Source organism: Bombina bombina, chromosome 2 (assembly GCF_027579735.1).
Source record: "Bombina bombina isolate aBomBom1 chromosome 2, aBomBom1.pri, whole genome shotgun sequence".
Taxonomy (NCBI): domain Eukaryota; kingdom Metazoa; phylum Chordata; class Amphibia; order Anura; family Bombinatoridae; genus Bombina; species Bombina bombina.
Window position 1 is genome coordinate 1,001,759,260 of NC_069500.1, and position 22,292 is coordinate 1,001,781,551.

Sequence of the window (22,292 nt, forward strand, 5' to 3'; positions counted from 1 at the left end):
AAGATAGCTACAATGTAACAATTAGTTATATTGTAGCTAGCTTAGGGTTTATTTTATAGGTAAGTATTTAGTTTTAAATAGGAATAATTTAGTTAATGATAGTAATTTTATTTAGATTATTTTAAATTATATTTAAATTAGATGGGGTTAGGGTTAGACTTAGATTTAGGGGTTAATAACTTTATTATAGTGGCGGCGGCAGATTAGGGGTTAATAAGTGTAGTTAGGTGGCGGCAACATTGAGGGCGGCAGAGTAGGGGTTAATAAATAAAAAGTAGGTGTTGGCGATGTTGGGGGCATAAGATTAGGGGTTCATAGGAATAATGTAGGTGGCGGCGGTGTCCGGAGCGGCAGATTAGGGGTTAATAATATTATGCAGGTGTCGGCGATGTCGGGGGCGGCAGATTAGGGGTTAATAAGTATAATATTAGGGGTGTTTAGACTCGGGGTTCATGTTAGGGTGTTAGGTGTAGACATAACTTTTGGTTCCCCATAGGAATCAATGGGGCTGCGGTAGGAGCTGAACGCTGCTTTTTTGCAGGTGTTAGGCAGCCGATTCTGCCCCATTGTTTCCTATGGGGAAATCGTGCACAAGCACGTTTTTCCAGCTCACCGCTACCGTAAGCAACGCTGGTATTGAGGTGAGATGTGGAGCTAAATTTTGCTCTACGCTCACCTTTTTGCGGCTAACGCCGGGTTTAAAAAAACATGTAATACAAGCGTTGTCTTAAGTGAGCGGTCAAAAAAAAAAAGCTTGTTAGCAACGCACCCCTGTTACCGCAAAACTCGTAATCTCGGTGATAGCCTTTAAATAACTTAATTACATGACTTGTTTGATATATTAGTATTACCCTAAATTTTTACTTCAGTGTGTGGTACAGGGAGCCAAATATCTCTCTATTTAGGGGAAAGTGGTGAAAGCTCAACTATCATTTATATGAACAGCTTCACGGTGCAAATAATTATATAGTGATACCTAAGAACACTTTAAAAACTGCAATCATTATAAATTTGCATTCATTAGCAGAAATCACATGAAAAGGGAAATAAAAATCTGATTACCCATCTGGAAGGGTGAGTATAAGAAGACGCCTGTATCAATGTTTACATACCGCTTTATCTTCTTTAACTCTGAAGTGGATACTCTGCTTCTTCAAAGGAGGCAACGTAATAGCTGTGTCAAGGTGTTTAGTGAGCAGTTCCAAGCATGAAACATCATCTTTAGTTTTTTGATGACCAAAAGGTAAGTGAGCAGACTCTGCTTTCAATTCACTGTTCTCAAAAAGCTCTGTTTTGTGCAAACTCTTTGTAAAGACGCTCAGAGCACAGAAGTCTTCGGTCACATTTCCCTCTTCTGTGTTAAGAGATTTTGGAGAAGTACTTTGGTACTTTAACCACTTACTTTCTCTTTTGTGTGTATCCACATGGCAATGTCCTTGTAGCAACACTGAGCCTGTGTTGTGTATAATCAGGTCTAAAGATATATCACTTCTACTGTTATTTTTTGTGTTTTCAATGAGACAAGTGTTGGTAGATTGCTTACAGCCGATCTCAGGGTCCTGATTAACGTTATGTGAATTATATTTACACGTTTCTTCTATGTTGGAAAGCAAAGGAATTTGTGGTGTAGTGATCAGGGGCACTCGCCTCTCAAGCTTGGATTTGAGCCTTGAAACCCTACTGGCCTGTGCATAATTAAACTCTTCTGGCCCTAAACAAAACACAAAAATAATTTAGAAACACTGATTTTAATGACAGATAAGAACCAGAAGGTCCATTAAAGTCTGCTCAGATTTCCATCTACATTGTAAGGTTAAAGGGACATGAAACCCAATTTTTTCTTTCATGATTCAGATAGTAAATTGGAATGTTGTTTACAATTTTATTCTCTTATCTAATTTGCTTCATTTTTTAGGTATCCTACGTTGAAGAAATAGCAATGGACATGGGTGAGCCAATAACATGAGGCATCTATGTTTGCGTTTCAACAAAGGATATCAAGCAAATTAGATAATAGACGTAAATTGGAAAGTTGTTTAAAATTGCATGCTCTGACATAAAAACGAAATTTATGCTTACATGATAAATGTATTTCTTTCGTGACACGGTGAGTCCACGGATCATCATTAATTACTGTTGGGAATATCACTCCTGCCAGCAGGAGGAGACAAAGAGCACCACAGAAAAGCTATTAAGTATCACTTCCCTTCCCACAAACCCCAGTCGTTCGACCGAAGGAAAAGGAGAGAAAGGAAGCAACACAAGGCGCAGAGGTGCCTGAGGTTTACAAAACAAAAAGACTGTCTGAAAAAAACAGGGCGGGCCGTGGTCTCACTGTGTCAAGAAATAAATAAATTTATCAGGTAAGCATAAATTTTGTTTTCTTTCTAATGACACGGTGATACCACGGATCATCATTAATTACTGTTTGGAATCAATACCCAAGCTAGAGGACACAGATGATAAGGGAGGGACAAGACAGGGGACCTAAACAGAAGGCACCACCGCTTGAAGAACCTTTCTCCCAAAAGAAGCCTCAGTCGAGGCAAAAGTATCAAATTTATAGAATTTCGAAAAAGTGTGTAGAGAGGACCAAGTTGCAGCGTTGCAAATCTGTTTCACAGAAGCTTTATTTTTGAAGTCCCAGGAAGAAGAAACAGCTCTTGTGGAATGAGCCGTGATTCTCTCAGGAGGCTGCTGTCCAGCAGTTTCATAGGCCAGACGAATTATACTCCTCAGCCACAAAGAAAGAAGTAGCCGTAGCTTTCTGACCCTTGTGTTTCCCAGTGAAAACGACAAACAAAGCAGAAGACTGGCGAAAATCTTTAGTCGCCTGTAAATAGTATTTCAATGCACACACCCCATCTAGGTTGTGAAGTAAACGCTCTTTATGAGAAGAAGGGTTAGAACACAAAGAAGTAACAACGATTTCCTGGTTAATATTCCTATCCGACACCACTTTAGGAAGGAAGCCTAACTTAGTACGCAGAACTACCTTATCCGAATGAAAAACAAGGTAAGGAGATTCACACTGCAACACCGAGAGTTCAGAAATTGCAACGAGAAACAAAACTTTCCAAGATAACATCTTAATATCTAAGGAATGCATAGGCTCAAACGGAGCCTGCTGAAGAACTTTAAGAACAAGGTAAAGACTCCAAGTAACAGATTTGAACACAGGCCTGATTCTGACCAAGGCCTGACAGGATTGCACATCTGGCACATCCGCCAGACGTTTATGCAACAATATAGACAAGGCAGATATTTGACCTTTCAAGATACTTGCAGATAAACCCTTCTCCAGACCTTCCTGGAGAAAGGACAAAATTCTAGGAATCATGACTCTACGAGAACCCCTTGGATTCACACCAGAACAGATATTTGCGCCATATCTTATGGTAAATCTTTCTAGTCACAGGCTTACGAGCTTGGATCAAGGTCTCAATGACCGACTCTGAAAAACTGCGCTTAGATAGAATTAAGCGTTCAATCTCCAAGCAGTCAGCTTCAGAGAAACAAGATTTGGAAAAAGGAAGGGCCCTTGAAGTAGAAGGTCCTGCCTCAGTGGAAGTCTCCAAGGTGGAAGAGATGACATCTCCACTAGGTCTGCATACCAGATCCTGTGAGGCCACGCCGGTGCAATAAGGATCACCAACGCCCTCTTTTGTTTGATTTGAGCAATGACCCGTGGAAGGAGAGCGAATGGAGGAAATAGGTATGCTAGCCTGAAATTCAAAGGAACCACTAGAGCATCTAACAGTACAGCCTGAGGATCCCTTGACCTCAAACCGTACCTCGGGATCTTGGCATTCTGTTGAGATGCCATGAGATCCAGCTCCGGCTAACCCCATTTGAGAATCAAGTTGGAAAACACTTCCAGATGGAGTTCCCACTCCCCTGGGTGAAAGGTCTGTCTGCTCAGAAAATCCGCTTCCCAATTGTCCACTCCTGGAATGTGGATCGCAGATAGACAGCAGTTGTGGGTCTCTGCCCACTGAATAATTTTGGCTACCTCTGTCATGGCCAAGGAACTGCGAGTTCCTCCCTGATGGTTGATGTAAGCCACTGAAGTTATGTTGTCCGACTGGAACCTGATAAACCGGGCTGAAACTAACTGAGGCCAGGTCAGAAGAGCATTGAAGATTGCCCTCAGCTCTAGTATGTTTATGGAGAGAACTGACTCCTCCCGAGTCCATATACCCTGAGCCTTTAAGAAGCCCCAGACTGCTCCCCATCCCAGCAGGCTGGCATCCGTGGTCACAATCACCCAGGTAGGTTAGCGGAAGCAGGTTCCCTGGGATGTTCCTGAGACAACCACCACGGAAGAGAATCTCTTGTCGCCTGATCCAGTTCTAATCGCGGAGACAGATCCGCATAATCCCTGTTCCATTGATTGAGCATGCATAACTGCAGAGGTCTGAGATGGTACAGAGCAAACGGAATGAAGTCCATGGCAGCTACCATCAGACCAATTACCTTCATACACTGGGCCACTGACGGCCGAGGAGAAGACTGAAGGGCAAGACAAGAGTCGAAGATCTTTGTTTTTCTGACCTCTGTCAGAAATATTTTCATTGATAGGAAATCTATTATGGTTCCCCAGTACACTAACCTTGTAGCTGGAATCAAGGAACTTTTTCCCAAATTCACCTTCCATCTGTGGGAGAGCAGAAAAGATAACAAGATCTCCGTGTGGAAGTTTGCTTGTTGAAAAGATGGTGCCTGAACGAGAATGTCGTCCAGATAAGGTGCCACTGCAATGCCCCGCGGCCAGAGCAGCGCCAACAGCGCCCCCAGGACCTTTGAGAAAATTCTGGGAGCTGTGGCAAGGCCGAATGGAAGAGCCACAAACTGAAAGTGTTTGTCTAGAAACGCGAACCTCAGAAACTTGTGATGATCCCTGTGGATGGGAACATGAAGGTACGCATCCTTTAGGTCAACTGTTGTCATGAACTGACCCTCTTTAACTAAGGAAAGAATGGAACGAATAGTTTCCATCTTGAAGGACGGTACTCTGAGGAACTTGTTTAGACTTTTGAGGTCTAAAATTTGTCTGAAAGTTCCCTCTTTTTTGGGAACCACGAACAGATAGGAGTAGAATCCCAGACCCTGTTCCTGCATTGGAACAGGAACGATCACTCCCAGGGCGGAAAGATCCCGGACACAATGTAAGAACGCTTCTCTTTTTATCTGGTATACAAATAATTTTGAGAGGAGGAAACTGTCCCTGGGAGGAAAGGTCTTAAACTCTAGTTTGTATTCCTGGGACACAATGTCCACCGCTCAGGAATCCAGAACATCCCGAACCCAGGCTTGAGCGAAGTGAGAAAGTCTGCCCCCAACAAGATCCGCTCCCGGATCGGGGGCAGACCCTTCATGCTGACTTTAAATCATTTGCGGGCTTCTTAGATTGCTTCCCCTTTTTCCAAGACTGATTGGACTTTCAGGAAGACTTGGACTGTTCCTGCTTGGAAGAGGGGGGAATGCTTACCTTTAACGTTTTCGAAAGGAACGAAAATTACTCTGACATCTTTTCTGTTTATTCCTCTTATCTTAAGGGAGGAAATGTCCTTTTCCTCCCGTAATATCTGAAATAATTTTGTCCAAGCTCGACCTAAACAAGGTCTTACCCTTGTAGGGAACCGGCAACATTTTGGACTTGGATGAAACATCCGCAGACCAGGACTTCAACCATAAGGCTCTGTTGGCCATTACAGCAAAGCCAGAAATCTTTGCTCCCAACTTAATGACTTGTAAAGAAGCATCCGTGATAAAGGAATTGGCCAACTTAAGAGCCTTGATCCTATCCTGAATTTCCTCAAGAGAAGTATCTGTCTGAATAGAATCAGACAACGCATCAAACCAGTAGGCTTCCGCGTTGGTGACAGTTTCAATACACACCGCAGGCTGCCATTGTAAACCCTGATGAACATACATCTTCTTTAGTAACGCCTCCAACTTCTTATCCATAGGATTCTTAAAGGAACAGCTATCCTCTCTGGGAATAGTGGTTCTCTTAGCCAAAGTGGAAATTGCCCCTTCCACCTTGGGAACCATTTGCCAAGACTCCTTAATAGGGTCAGCTATTGGAAACATTTTCTTAAAAAATGGGGATAGAGAAAAAGGAATACCAGGTCTCTCCCACTCCCGTGCAATAATCTCTGTAGCACGGTCTGGTACAGGGAAAACCTCCACCGTGGAGGGTACATCAAAGTACTTGTTCAGCTTACTAGACTTCTTAGGATTGACTACGATAGTCGCATCGGAGTCGTCCAAGGTAGCCAAAACCTCCTTAAGTAACAAACGGAGGTGTATCAGCTTAAACCTGAAGGATACAACTTCAGCATCAGAAGAAGGAATAACACTGTCCGAGTCTGAGATCTCATCCTCAGATGCTACCGAAGTATCTTCCTCCTCAGACTTCAGGGAGGAAGTATTTGGAATAGCCACAACTGTATTAGAAACCTTACTCACTGATTCTTTACATTTCCTTTTGCGCTTTCCCTGCAGCATGGGAAAAGCAGACAGCACATCAGTTACCGCAGAAGATATTTGGGTAGCAATGTCTTGCAAAGTAACTCCTACCAGAGTGTGAGAGGAAAAGCAGGGCACTGCATGAGTAGACGACAAGGTTTGGGGCGCTTGAGGAGAAAGCTGCGGCATATCCTGAACAGGAGACCCCTAAACAGCATCCCTCTTCGCTAATGATAGCTCAGAATCAAAAAGTATATCCCTGTAATGCAATGTTCTTTCAATACATGAAGAATAAAAAGGGATTGGTGGTTCCACCTGTGAGTCAAAACACAGGCTGCATGTAACATTTTGTAAGGCCTCTTGGTCCATCTTTAACCAGTAACCAAAGAAAAAAATAAAACTGCTTTTATTTAACTTGGATAATATTACTGGCAAAAGAAGTTACTGTCACTTTAAATATTGAACTAAATTTTTATTTCTCAACAACAGAGCAGCGGATCTCTAGAAACCTCAATTTTGCTGAGGTGCCTACCTGTCCTGCAGGTTGGCGGCGATATCAAGCGCTGCAAACGATCCGGTCTTGATCCGGAGCTGCTCAAACAGGCTACTAAGCGATAGCTCCTCAGACTTCTCGGATAGAGCAGAGCCACAAAAAAAAAACCCACTTCTTTATTCCGGGACTCACAGGAAATGAATCCGGAAAGGCATGCAAAAACTATCTTGCCGCCTCAGAAGAAGACCGCCTCCTTAATCGTGGGCATTCCTTAAGCGATGTAACTTCCCAGCCGCCATTAACTCTAGAGTAGAGCCGCCAAAAGTACCTTGCACACTGTAAAATACACTACTGATTCTTTCCACCATGTCCGGAACAAATCCGGAGAAAAACACATAACTGAGCCCTTCAAATAAACGCTCCTCTCGTCCCCAGTGCCTGCATAATCTGCCTACAATTATCCTATTAACCCTTAATAGGATTACTTGTATTTAGCATCCCAAACAGATTTAACTGCTGAAGTGCCATATTTTCCCTGACCAAAGAAAAATAAACTTGGCACTTACCTGAATCTAGATCTGCCTGGCAGAAGTACAGCTCACCTGGTTTGAAAGGATATCCTCCCTCACATGGACCTGTGGGAAAAAAGAAAAGACTGAATAATCTTACTCAGGCTTTCAAGGTAGGGCAGCAACAACTGTTTGTGAGGCTCAGTGGGGATTATACCCCACAAGTTCCCAATTGCTTAAAAGCCACCACTGCTCTACTGAAGAGACTGACGTGGGCAACGGCTAGACCCCAGAAAAGATGAGAGCAAACCTGCTCTGCTTTAAAATAATAAAATATTGATTGAAGAAATTTCTATCATACACATAAACTTTACCACCTCCTTGCAACGCAGGCAAAGAGAATAACTGGGGTTTGTGGGAAGGGAAGTGATTTTTAACAGCTTTGCTGTGGTGCTCTTTGCCTCCTCCTGCTGACCAGGAGGCGATATCCCACAAGTAAGGATGAAATCCGTGGACTCATCGTATCTTGTAAAAGAAAAGGGTAAACCAGATGTGGATTCCTTGCTCAGTGTGCTTAGAGGATCATGGCTACACCTCACTGACGAGGCCCAATGAAGGCCGAAACGATCGTCTGGGGTTGCTGTGTTCCTTGTTCAGAGAGGAATTGCCTGGTATTTCAGCGCTAGACTGACCGTAATAGGCGGGATCAGACTGATATACTACAGGAAAGTTCTACTCTGTGAAAAGCATTACTGGGCTAAAAGAAGCTGCACCCAGGTGGTAAAACGCATAGAACAGGCTAACAATAGTATTGAGCCGGTTGTTCGTTCCTGTGAGTGTGCTTCTCTCTGTGTGTATATATATATATATATATATATATATATATATATATATATATATATATATATATATATATATATATATATATATAATATATATATATATATATATATATATATATATATATATATATATATACACACATACACACACGTGTGTGTGTAATGTATGTATATTTAATATTATTATTATTATTATTATATCTACACACACACACACATGTGCTCAATATATAATTATAAATATAATACATATAAAAGTAGATTATATTTTTTTACTAGGCATAACAACAGTTTATAAGGAATTTAGTTTTAATTGAATGTCCTCAACTCAATGGATTTCTCTTTACATCTTTTACATCTACAATGCTATACTAATACATGCTATACTAATACATGGTTAGTACAGGTTTGTTTTGTAGCTTTGTAAACTTTCTATTCAAATATCATTATTTTCACACATCCATAACTTCTGAACCAATTAATATATTACACAATTACACAAACCTGATATTTTCAATATCTTGTCAGTTGTAAATACAAACCTTTTAAACTTCATCCAAATTTGTTCATACATTTAAAAATTAAAAAAACATATGAACATCTGGAATTCTCGACAGAACTTAAACTATATCCAATATATTGCACTATTATCCAGTATAGCAAATACACACTCAGACTGTATATAATAGGTTTCTCCTAAATCTTTTTGTGTCACATCTTTACAACCTTTCTATTTACAGAATGGCAAAAATGGACTAATGAAATATGCTGATATGACAACAATCAATTTCAAACCGTTCTGGAAAGAACAATATCTTACTTTGAAGAACCGGTGAAGACCCTTCACCAGCTGGCGAGATTCCAGCATTATCCATACTGTTATCATTTCTTGGCCTCAGGAAAAAGGGGATATCTAGAGTTGGTGACTGTTGCTGGCTTTGTGGCTTCATCTAAAGTAAGTTAACATAAATAATATAGTTATTAGTAAAGTTAGCGTATAAAATTAGACAGGGACTTTAAGGTCTATAGAAACAATGTAGGAGTTATGGGCACAACTAAAGAACAATTGTATAAATTATATTACTCAACAGATGGGTCTGCAGTGATTGTTAGCAGACTTCATTTGTAATTTTGTAGCTTCTTTATTGAACATTAATGTACATTTATCAACTAACACACAAACCAAAAACACACTACAGCATGCAAGTACCCTGTTTGTTTCTCCGAACAGCCACTGCGATAGCTCCCAGTCACATCCTGATCTCTGAGTGTCCCCAGTCCATTGAGGCAGGTGATGGTCCAATGAGGATACTGACAATATGAACCCAGAGTTAAATACATTAAAAAACAACAATAGTACATTGCTGTTTTCAATAAAGGAACCATGCTGTAGAAAAACTATTTATTGGTGGTTGTTTGTATTGGATACAACTTAACATAGAAGCTATTTCTTGCGTGGCTTGAGGGGCCTTCTCTTGAAATACCAGGGGTGCAAATAATATAGTGAATATAGTATAGACAAAGATGTAAAAAAAATGCATTACTGTCAAGAGAATATAAATCATAATACACTCATGTATTTTCAGGATTATCCAGGCTCTGCTACTAAATCACAGTCTCTGAATCTTGTTTTTCCAATCTATGGTTTTTATTTCCAATATGTAAAGAAACAAATACAAAATGGTGTCATTACTAATAAATAACTAAATTTATGACTCCAGAATGTCACTCACAAGAATATATATTGTTGATTGGATTAACAATCTTTTAAATCAAACAATGTCTCATTTTATAGTCTTCAGTACATCTAATCTGTCTCCTTGAGAGTAAACACTCTTGTGCATTTAAGAGAGTAGATCATTTGAATTGAATAACACTAGTGTTTGTCTCTTTAGTGCACGTTGGAAGCGAAAACTAAAGACGATTAGAAAAAGAAGTTGCAGAGCCAGCAATCAGCCGAACCTGAATAATTTGGGTAACCGACAAATAGTAGCAGATACATTGTTTTATATTACAATTAATACCAAAAGTAGAATAATATAAATTTAAAAATGTACAAAGCATGTTGCCTTGGTTTGGTTACACCTCAGACTAACACATTCTTAAAGGGACATAAACTCAACAAAATTTATTTCATGAGTCAGGTAGAGCACACAATATTCTTTTCTTAAAGTTTTTATTTACAAAACATAAAATACAAAACAATAGTACCCATCAACATATAATTAAATAGAATTATATCTATTTTTCTTTTAAATCAACTCATCATTTGTATCTCTATCTGGGGCACCCCACTTCTACCTATCAGGTCTCATTTAAACATGTTTTGTTTATTCAATTCTCAAATCTGAATGATTGACTCATACAGGCCCATTTATCAAGCTCCGTATGGAACTTGAAGGGCCGTGTTTCTGGCGAGTCTTCAGACTCGCCAGAAACACAAGTTATGAAGCAGCGGTCTAAAGACCGCTGCTTCATAACCCTGTCCGCCTGCTCTGAGCAGGCGGACAGGAACCGCCGGAAATCAACCCGATCGAATACGATCGGGTTGATTGACAGCTCCCTGCTGGCGGCCGATTGGCCGCGAGTCAGCAGGGGGCGGCGTTGCACCAGCAGCTCTTGTGAGCTGCTGGTGCAATGTTAAATGTGGAGAGCGTATTGCTCTCCGCATTTAGCGAGGTCTTGCGGACCTGATCCGCAGTGTCGGATCAGGTCCGCAAGCCCTTTGATAAATGGGCCCCATAGAACTCAATTTTCCCTTTTTTCAAATAGTAGAATTCTTCTAAAATTATATATGTTCCTCAACTTCTTGTATCCCCATATCTAAGTCAAGAGATTCCCTCTTTTTCCAGAGCTTTAGAATTAGTCTCTTTGCACTGTTAAATAATATCAAAATAAGACTAGGTAAGACTATTTTTTTTGTTTCTTATGGACTGATTTAATACCAGATTCAAAATCACAACTTCCTTTCTTTTTTAATATTTTGTTACACATATTTGATACCTCATTCCAATATTCTCCTATCTTTGGACACTACCTCGATATATAAAGCCATGTTACCATTTTCTCCCCAGTTTCACCAACATAGGCCATTTGTGTGTGGATATATCTTTTTAACTTTACTAGGGGTTAAATACCACCTTGTGAAGATCTTTAAATTCAACTCTACTATCTTAGCAGACACTGATGAACTTGCCATATCAGGAAAGATGCTACACCAGTATATTTATCCAGGCACCAATCAGCAGCTAGAACCTAGGTTCTTTGCTGCTCCTGAGCTTTCCTAGATAAACCTTTCAGCAAAGGATAACAAGTGAAGTAAGCAAATTAAATAATAGAAGTAATTTGGAAAGTTGTTTTAAAAATGTATTCTCTATCCGAATCACTAAAGATTTTTTGGGGTTTCATGTCCCTTTAAGATCTGATATTACCATTTCTTTTTGATCTAGAGGGCTCTCTAGGTTTTCAGATTGTTCTTAGTTTATTTTTCCACTAAAAATTGTCAATAAATATTCATATATGTTTTTCTTTAAATAAATTGAAGTTTTTTTATTATTAGTTCATTTCTTTATTTCATATCAGTTTTCTTCTATTTTCATTTTTAAGGTATCATTTTCAGCATATTTTTTATGTTTAGATTATACTATGTGTAAGTTTTCTAAATAGTCCTTTTAATTTCTGTTCTTTAAATTTCTTTAAATATGATTTATATCTGATCAGTTCCCTTGCATTACACACTTATGTGTCTCCCATATTGTCTATTCACTAAGATTTGGTGCATTATTAAATTTCAAAGTATTCCTTAACTTGTTTTCCTATTTGTTCTTTTACCTCTTCATTATCTAATAGGAAATCATTGAATCTCCAAGTATACACTACTATTGGCTTTTCTGGCCATTTAAAAGCAACATAAATAGGGACATGGTCTGACCATGTAATAGGTAATATCCTTGATCAAAGAAAGACCTACAGAATCTATGCACATATAGTCTATTCTTGAGTAAAATAAGCGTGGATAGTTTGTTTATTAAAATCACTCCTAGTAACAAAACACCTTCTTGCATATCCAATAATTTGTTCACTATTCCTTGAAAAAAGTGTCTTGGGATTTATTTAGCGCATAAATATTAAAAAATGTAACTGGTTTCTCAAAAAGAAGCACAGTGAGTCCCATGAATCTTCCTTCTGGGTCATTAATCCTTTCCTTCATCTTTTGTGAAAGATGCAAGAAAACATTTATCATATTTATGGTTAATAAACTTTGTTTCAGTGGCCTACTTGAAATGGGTTCTTTGCACAAATACTATTTCACCTTTCATTCTTTTAAATTCTCTAATGTGCTAGAATTAGTTTTTTTAAAAAAATATTATTAAGCCCTTTAACATTCAATGAAATTATTTTAATATCATTAGACATTAATATTATAATGTGTGAATACTAAAAAAGTTCAAATTCTTGCTATTCTAGTTAATTTGAGTGGGTGCCCCATGAAATTGCATAACTATAATTATAAAGGTACTATTATATCTCTTGAAACATTAACACACCATCTTACAGCTTAAAAAAGTGATGTGAGATGTCAAAAAAAATGGTGCGTTATTTAGGGGGCAATTATGCCCTTATCCGGTGGGGAAAAAAAGTGGTATATAATTTAAGGGGCAATTGTGCCTTATCCAGTGAGAACCCCCCCCCCAAAAAAAAAAAAACTTGTAAATTAACCATACAGTATATATGGAATAATTTTCCAAAAGAGAAAAAAAATGTAATATATAACAAAAAATAATAACATTCACATATATAAAAATAATTTAAAGGGGTAATTGTGCCCTTTTTCTAGTGAAAAAAATGTGTGTAAATTAACCATAAATATGGATTAATTTTCCAAAAGAGAAAAAAATGAAAAAAATGAAATAAAATACAAAATATAATTTTCACTTTTCATCCTATCTTGGAGAGAAGAGGAAAAAAATTAAATAAATTAAAGATTCTATTCCTATTCCTCTCAACGCTCTTCCAGCGTCCATCTTTTAGGTTTGTTTTAAACTGTAGCGTTCCTTCCTCTTCTTTTAGGTCTGATGGTGTTGGTATATCCAAATTCAACTTTGTTTTATAATCCTTAGTCTCTTTTCTCTCTGTATATCGCTGTCTTTCCATTCAATGTGACTATTAGACTAGATGGATATCCCCCTTGGTATCGTAGCTTGTTAGCTTGCAGAAAGTCTAATATATTTTCTCTCTCTTCTCTTCTGAAGTGAGGCAAAGTTCAGGTCTGGGAAGAAGTGTACTATATGGTCTCTAAAATGTAATATCTTGACTAGGTCTTGCAGTTATAAATATTAAGTCTTTATCCTTATATTTCTGGAATCTACTGATCATGTCCCTCATATTTGTCTTATTGTTTAGAACTGGTCTATGTGCGCTTTCTATTTCTGAAGAATACTGATCCTTTAGAATTTGCTTAAAAAGGTCTTGTAAATATCCATTTAACTGTTCGTTTTTAATTTTTGATATTCCTTTAATCCTTAAAGGGACAGTCTAGTCCAAATTAAACTTTCATGATTCAGATAGAGAATGTAATTTTAAACAATTTTCCAATTTGCTACTAGTACACTTGGTGATGGCAGGCGTCACCAGGGTACTTATAAGAGGCGCCTAGGGGCAAATAAAATTGCCACAAAGTAAATGTAGGTAATGAGTAGTATGTTAGGATAACTAGGTGATTCAGTGAACCAACAATAAAACAACGACAATATGTGGGACTATAAATGTGCAATAGAGGACAACAATAAAAGCAAGTAAAAACCAAAGGGCGGATATATATGAATATACAGACTTTATAGTCCAATAAGTGATTGGTTAAAGAAGTCCTCTTATATGCAAATCCAGAGGGTATACAATGGGGTACATCCAGGATAAGTAGGCCGCTCCTCCAGGGTGTCTTGCCACAACACAGGAAAGAGAATCTAAAAGGAACAGAATAGAGGGCGCCACATTGTGCAGATCAAAACAACTTTGAATGGTGAGCGATAAGATAAGTGAAATCCTACTCACACAATGTAAAGCACAGATGTGCAGTACCAGCAGTCCGGAACCACACGTCATCCGGTAGACCAGCAAAAGATATCACCAATGGGAGTCCTCGTCTCACCAGGGAAAGTCCAGAGATACCCAGATAGGAGTGGTCAGAGTATGCCAATGGAGCAAGAGTCAGTAGGGATCAACCAACAGGTCCAGAGGTTCAATGCAGCGTGTCAAGAGAGTCCAGGGGATATTACACCAAGGACAAATATAATGAATCAGCAGCAGATGGAGAGTTAAAAAAGGATTAAAATTTATTATAATGATTTTTATCATTATTATAATGATAAAAACAACAGCAACAACAGCAACGCGTTTCTCAGTGCTACACACTGTTTCATGAAACAGTGTGTAGCACTAAGAAATGCGTTGCTGTTGTTTTTATCATTATAATAAATTTTAATCCTTTTTTAACTCTCCATCTGCAGCTGATTCATTATATTTGCCCTTGGTGAAATATCCCCTGGACTCTCTTGACACGCTGCATTGAACCTCTGGACCTGTTGGTTGATCCCCACTGACTTTTGCTCCATTGGCATACTCTGACCACTCCTATCTGGGTATCTCTGGACTCTCCCTGGTGAGACGAGGACTCCCATTGGTGATATCTTTTGCTGGTCTACCGGACAACGTGTGGTTCCGGACTGCTGGTACTGCACATTTGTGCTTTACATTGTGTGAGTAGGATTTCACTTATCTTATCGCTCACCATTCAAAGTTGTTTTGATCTGCACTATGTGGCGCCCTCTATTCCGTTCCTTTTAAATTTTCCAATTTACATTTAGCACCAATTTTGCTTTATTCTCTTGGTATTCTTAGTTGAAAGCTAAACCTAGGAGCTTCATATGCTAATTTCTAAGCCCTTGAAGGCCGCCTCTTCTCTCAGGGCATTTTGACAGTTTTTCACCACTAGAGGGTGTTAGTTCATGTGTGTCATATAGATAACACTGTGCTCACGCACGTGGAGTTCCAGTGAGCCAGCTCTGATTGGCTAAAATGGATGTCTGTCAAAAGAACTGAAAAAGGGGGCAGTTTGCAGAGGCTTATATACAAGAAAATCACAGAGGTAAAAAATGTATTTATATAACTGTGTTGGTTATGTAAAACTAGGGAATGGGTAATAAAGCGATTATCTATCTTTTTAAACAATAAAAATTCTGGTGTACACTGTCCCTTTAACTTCTTTCTCCTGGGTCTATCTTCTAAATCTGACAATTTATTTTGTGTGTATATTATAGTTTTCTTTTGTAGATTAATATGATGTTTGATGGTTTCCATATGTATTATCATTTTGTCACTTATTTCCTCTAAATCATTAACTCTTCTACCAATTTCTTTTATTCTTCTTTAATGGTAGCAATTTCATTTTTAATGCAGTCTTTTATTGACTTTATGTCCTTCTTAGTTAAGAGTTTACTTAAATCTGCTTTTCTAATAAATATGTCTGAGTCTCTTTTTTTCAGCTGTAACTTTCCCATATAAGGATCACTCAGATCAGCATAATGCTTTTTTCCTAGAGTTTCAACTTTTGGGGAAAAAAAAGAATTCAGCTTTATATTAGGAAATTTGTTATTTTTAGTAGATTTATCTGGCATTTGGGCCTTCTTGGTCTCCATTTTATTGCAGCCGAACCTTTTCTTCTTTTCTCTCTTCTTTGTTCCTTTCCCTTATATTTTCCTTTTTTCCCCCTTTTTTTTCTTGCTTTAAAATATTATAGAGCAGAGCTTCATTAATAGTTTAAAATATTCCTTAAACGGGAGACTAGTAAATGTCTCAGTTTTTAGCCACTCGTTAAAAAACTTAAATGTGTATTAGAAGAGTATTTAAAGAGGCCTTTAGTATCAGCTAACCCCAAAAGACTTTTGGTGAATACCTAATCATGTTGTTTAAATGTATTCCTCTGCAGACTTTTAGACTACAAGATTGTACTTCTGTATGTGTATTTCAATACCCGTCATTTGATTAATCACTGTTATGATGATTTGTCATCAGATTAATAATTAGTTCACTTTTTTTCTCTTTTAGTGCGCAGTTGTTACATAGGACTCACTGCATTGGCCTTTTCCTCCGTCTCCTCTATGCCCCTTAGCGTGTTCCAACTGAATGCAGTGTCAAACCGCTTTGGTCCCGTTAAGAGCAGCCTGTCTTAATTCTTAATTAGACAGTAATGTCAAAATTAATCTTTCATGATTCAGACAGAGCATGCAATTTTAACCAAATTTCCAGTTGACTTAATTTATCTAATTTGCTTCATTCTCTTGGAATCCTGCGTTGTAAAGCATATCTCTGTAGACTCATGAGCAGCAATACACTATTAGGAGCAAGCTACTGAATAGTGGCTGTACATATATGAATATTGCCATTGGCTCAACCGATGTGTTCAGCTAGCTCCCAGGATTGCATTGCGGCTTCTTCGACAAATCTATACCAAGAGAATGAATTATATTTGATAACAGAATTAGAAAGTTTAAAAATGGATGCTCTGTCTGAATCATGAAAGAAAAAAAACATAATTTATGTAAGAACTTACCTGATAAATTCATTTCTTTCATATTAGCAAGAGTCCATGAGCTAGTGACGTATGGGATATACAATACTACCAGGAGGGGCAAAGTTTCCTAAACCTCAAAATGCCTATAAATACACCCCTCACCACACCCACAATTCAGTTTAATGAATAGCCAAGAAGTGGGGTGATAAAGAAAGGAGTAAAAAGCATCAACAAAGGAATTTGGAAATAATTGTGCTTTATAAAAAAAAATCATAACCACCATAAAAAAGGGTGGGCCTCATAGACTCTTGCCAATATGAAAGAAATTAATTTATCAGGTAAGTTCTTACATAAATTATGTTTTCTTTCATGTAATTGGCAAGAGTCCATAAGCTGGTGACGTATGGGATAGCAATACCCAAGATGTGAAAAAAATAAATACACAACCCAAATATAAGTTTATTCTCAAAAAATAAAAACTTAAATCATAAGCAAAAGAATCAAACGGAAACAGCTGCCCGAAGAACTTTTCTTCAAAAAACTGCTTCTGAAGAAGCAAACACATCAAAATGGTAGAATTTAGTAAATGTATACAAAAAAGACCAAGATGCTGCTTTGCAAATCTGATCAACCGTAGCTTCATTCTTAAAAGCCCAAGAAGTGAAAACTGATCTAGTAGAATGAGCTGTAATTCTCTGAGGCGGGGCTTTACCCGACTCCAAATAAGCTTGATGAATCAAAACCTTTAACCACGATGCCAAAGAAACGGCAGAAGCCTTCTGACCTTTCCTGGAAGCAGAAAAGAAAACGAATAGACTAGAAGTCTTCCTGAAATCTTTAGTGGCTTCAACATAATATTTCAGAACTCTCACCACATCCAAAGAATGTAAAGATCTCTCCAAATAATTCTTAGGATTAGGACACAAAGAAGGGACAACAATTTCTCTATTAATGTTGTTAGAATTCACAACCTTAGGTAATAATTTAAATGAAGCCTGCAAAACTGCCTTATCCTGATGAAAAATCAGAAAAGGAGATTCACAAGAGAGAGTGGATAATTCAGAAACTCTTCTAGCAGAAGAGATGGCCAAAAGGAACAACACTTTCCAGGAAAGTAGTTTAATGTCCAAAGAATGCATAGGCTCAAATGGAGGAGCCTGCAAAGCCTTCAAAACCAAATTAAGACTCCAAGGAGGAGAGATTGATTTAATGACAGGCTTGATACAAACCAAAGCCTGTACAAAACAATGAATATCAGGACGTTTAGCAATTTTCTTGTGGAATAAAACAGAAAGAGCAGAGATTTGTCCTTTCTAGGAACTTGCAGACAAGCCTTTATCCAAACCATCTTGAAGAAACTGTAAAATTCTAGGAATTCTAAAAGAAAGCCAGGAGAATTTATGAGAAGAACACCATGAAATATAAGTCTTCCAAACTCGATAATAAATCTTTCTAGAAACAGATTTACGAGCCTGCAACCTAGTATTAATCACTGAGTCAGAGAAACCTCTATGACTAAGCACTAAGCGTTCAATTTCCATAACTTCAAATTGAGATAGAAGGTCTGGCCTTAATGGAAGTGGCCAAGGTTAGCAACTGGACATCCGAACAAGATCTGCATACCAAAGCCTGTGAGGCCATGCTGGAGCCACCAGCAGCACAAACGATTGCTCCATGAGGATTTTGGAGATCACTCTTGGAAGAAGAACTAGAGGCGGGAAAACATAAGCAGGTTGATAACACCAAGGAAGTGTCAACACATCCACTGCTTCTGCCTGAGGATCCCTGGACCTGGACAGGTACCTGGGAAGTTTCGTGTTGAGATGAGAAGCCATCAGATCTATTTCTGGAAGCCCCCACATCTGAACAATTTGAGAAAACACATCTGGGTGAAGAGACCATTCTCCCGGATGTAAAGTCTGACAACTGAGATAATCCGCCTCCCAATTGTCTATACCTGGGATATGAACCGCAGAAATTAGAAAGGAGCTGGATTCTGTCCAAACAAGTATCCGAGATACTTCTTTCATAGCTTGAGGACTGTGAGTCCCACCCTGACGATTGGCATATGCCACAGTTGTGATATTGTCTGTCTGAAAACAATTGAACGGTTCTCTCTTCAACAGAGACCAAAACTGCAGAGCCCTGAAAATTGCACGGAGTTCAAAAATATTGATTGGTAATCTCGCCTCTTGAGATTTCCAAACTCCTTTTGCTGTCAGAGATCCCCAAACAGCTCCCCAACCTGAAAGACTCGTATCTGTTGTGATCACAGTCCAGGTTGGACGAACAAAAGAGGCCCCTAAAATTATATGATGGTGATCTAACCACCAAGTCAGAGAAAGTCGAACATTGGGATTTAAGGATATTAATTGTGATATCCTAGTATAATCCCTGCACCATTGGTTCAGCATACAAAGCTCATATGAAAACGAGCAAAGGGGATCGCGTCCGATGCTGCAGTCATAAGACCTAAAACTTCCATGCACATAGCTACTTTAGGAAATGACTGAGACTGAAGGTTCCGACAGGCTGCAACCAAATTCAAACGTCTCTTGTCTGTTAGAGACAAAGTCATGGAATCTATCTGGAAACCTAAAAAGGTTACCTTTGTCTGAGGAATCAAAGAACTTTTTGGTAAATTGATCCTCCAACCATGTCTTTGAAGAAACAATACTAGTTGATTCACGTGAGATTCTGCAGAACGTAAAGACTGAGCGAGTACCAAGATATCGTCCAAATAAGGAAACACGACAATACCCCGCTCTCTGATTACAGAGAGAAGGGTACGAGAACCTTTAAAAAGATTCTTGGAGCTGTTGCTAGGCCAAAAGGAAGAGCAACAAATTGGTAATGCTTGGTAATGCTTGTCTAGAAAAGAGAATCTCAGAAACTGATAGTGATCCGGATGAATCGGAATATGAAGATATGCAGCCTTGTGGACATATAATGCCCTTGCTGAACAAAAGGCAGAATAGTCCTCATAGTCACCATCTTGAAAGTTGGTACTCTTACATATCGATTCAAAATCTTTAGAGCCAAAACTGGTCTGAATGAATTTTCTTTCTTTGGGACAATGAATAGATTTGAATAAAACCACAGGCCCTGTTCCTGAAAAGGAACTGGCATGATTACCCCTGATAACTCCAGGTCTAAAACACACTTCAGGAAAGCCTGAACCTTTACTGGTGGTCTTACTCTGAATCCTATTCTGTACCCCTGAGAGACAATACTCTGAATCCAATGATTTTGGAGCGACCTGATCCAAACATCTTTGAGGAATTTTAATCTGCCCCCTACCAGCTGAGCTGGAATGAGGGCCGCACCTTCATGAGGACTTGAGGGCTGGCTTTGATCTCTTAAAAGGCTTGGATTAATTCCAATTTGAGGAAGGCTTCCAATTGGAAACAGATTCCTTTGGGGAAGGATTAGATTTCTGTTCCATATTATGTCGAAAGGAACGAAAACGGTTAGAAGCTTTAGATTTACCCTTAGGTCTTTAATCCTGAGGCAAAAAACTCCCTTCCCCCCCAGTGACAGTTGAAATTATTGAATCCAACTGAGAACCAAATAATGTATTACCTTGGAAAGAAAGAGAAAGCAATCTGGATTTAGAAGTCATATCAGCATTCCAAGATTTGAGCCACAAAGCTCTTCTAGTTAAAATAGCTAAAGACATATATCTAACATCAATTTTGATGATATCAAAAATGGCATCACAAATGAAATTATTAGCATGTTGAATCAACTTAACAATGCTAGATAAATCATGATCTGATACTTGTTGCTCTAAAGTTTCCAACCAAAAAGTTGAAGCAGATGCAACATCAGCCAAAGAAATTGCAGGCCTAAGAAGATGACCTGAATATAAATAAGCCTTCCTATCTAAAGTATCTTTAAAAGAAGTACTATTTTTCGTAGGAATAGTAGTACGTTTAGCAAGAGTGGAGATAGCCCCATCAACATTTGGGATCTTTTCCCAAAACTCCAATCTAACTGCTGGCAAAGGATACCATTTTTTAAACCTTTTAGAAAGAATAAAAGAAGTACCATGCCTAATCCATTCTTTAGAAATCATATCAGAAATAGCATCAGGAACTGGAAAAACCTCTGGAACAACCACAGGAGGTTTATAAACAGAATTTAAACGTTAACTAGTTTTAATATCAAGAGGACTAGTTTCCTCTATATCCAATGTAATCAACACTTCTTTTAATAAAGAACGAATATACTCCATTTTAAATAAGAGGATTTGTCAGTGTCAATATCTGAGGCAGGATCTTCTGAATCAGATAGATCCTCATCAGAGAAGGATAAATCAGTATGTTGCCGGTCATTTGAAATGTCATCAACTCTATGAGAAGTTTTAAAAGACCTTTTACGTTTATTAGAAGGCGGGATGGCAGACAAAGCCCTCTGAATAGAATCAGAAATAAATTATTTTAAATTTACAGGTATATCTTGTACATTAGATGTTGAGGGAACAGCAACAGGTAATGAACTACTACTGATGGATACATTTTCTGCATGTAAAAGTTTATCATGACAACTATTACAAACCACAGCTGGAGGTATTATCTCCACAAGTTTACAACAAATGCACTTAGCTTTGGTAGAACTGTTATCAGGCAGCTGGGATCCAACAGTGAATTCTGAGACAGGATCAGATTGAGACATCTTGAAAATGTAAGAGAAAAAAAACAACATATAAAGCAAAATGATCAATTTCCTTATATGGCAGTTTAAGGAATGGGAAAAAATGCAAACAGCATAGCCCTTTGGCATAGAAAAAGGCAAGAGGCAAATAAAAATGGGGTCTTAAATAATGAAAATATTTGGCGCCAAGTATGACGCACAACAAACAGAAAAATATTTTTTGGCGACAAAAACGTCACACTCGCGTCATAGATGACGCAACCTTGTGAAGGACTCGGCGTCAACTAAGACACCGGAAATGACGAATTTGCGTCAATGAACGTAACTTCGCGTCTTCAAATCTTGCGATAAGAATGACGCAATAAACTTTGGCATTTTGCACCCTCGCGAGCCTAATTTGGCCCGCGAATTTAAAAGACAGTCAATTTGAAAAAGAGACTATACCCCAGGTTAGAAATACATTTTCATAAAAAAGCATTTCCCAGATATGAAACTGACAGTCTGCTAAAGGAAATATACTGAAAACCTGAATCATGGCAAATATAAGTACAATACATATATTTAGAACTTTATATAAATACATAAAATGCCAAACCAAAGCTGAGAGTGTCTTAAGTAATGAAAACATACTTACCAAAAGACACCCATCCACATATAGCAGGTAGCCAAACCAGTACTGAAACGGTTATCAGTAGAGGTAATGGAATATGAGAGTATATCGTCGATCTGAAAAGGGAGGTAGGAGATGA

At 38.3% G+C, this 22,292-nt stretch overlaps 1 protein-coding gene across 1 annotated transcript in view; it reads right to left on the reverse strand.

Moving 5' to 3' along the window:
* Positions 1–22,292, reverse strand: part of ZGRF1 (zinc finger GRF-type containing 1) — a 329,862-nt gene that overhangs the window by 283,376 nt on the left and 24,194 nt on the right. The window contains exons 8-10 of the mRNA XM_053700189.1: positions 9,529–9,629; positions 9,139–9,268; positions 1,113–1,711 (exon numbers count right to left, since the gene is read on the reverse strand). Of these exons, the coding sequence (XP_053556164.1) occupies positions 1,113–1,711; positions 9,139–9,268; positions 9,529–9,629 (830 nt within the window). The remainder of the gene's footprint in view (positions 1–1,112; positions 1,712–9,138; positions 9,269–9,528; positions 9,630–22,292) is intronic.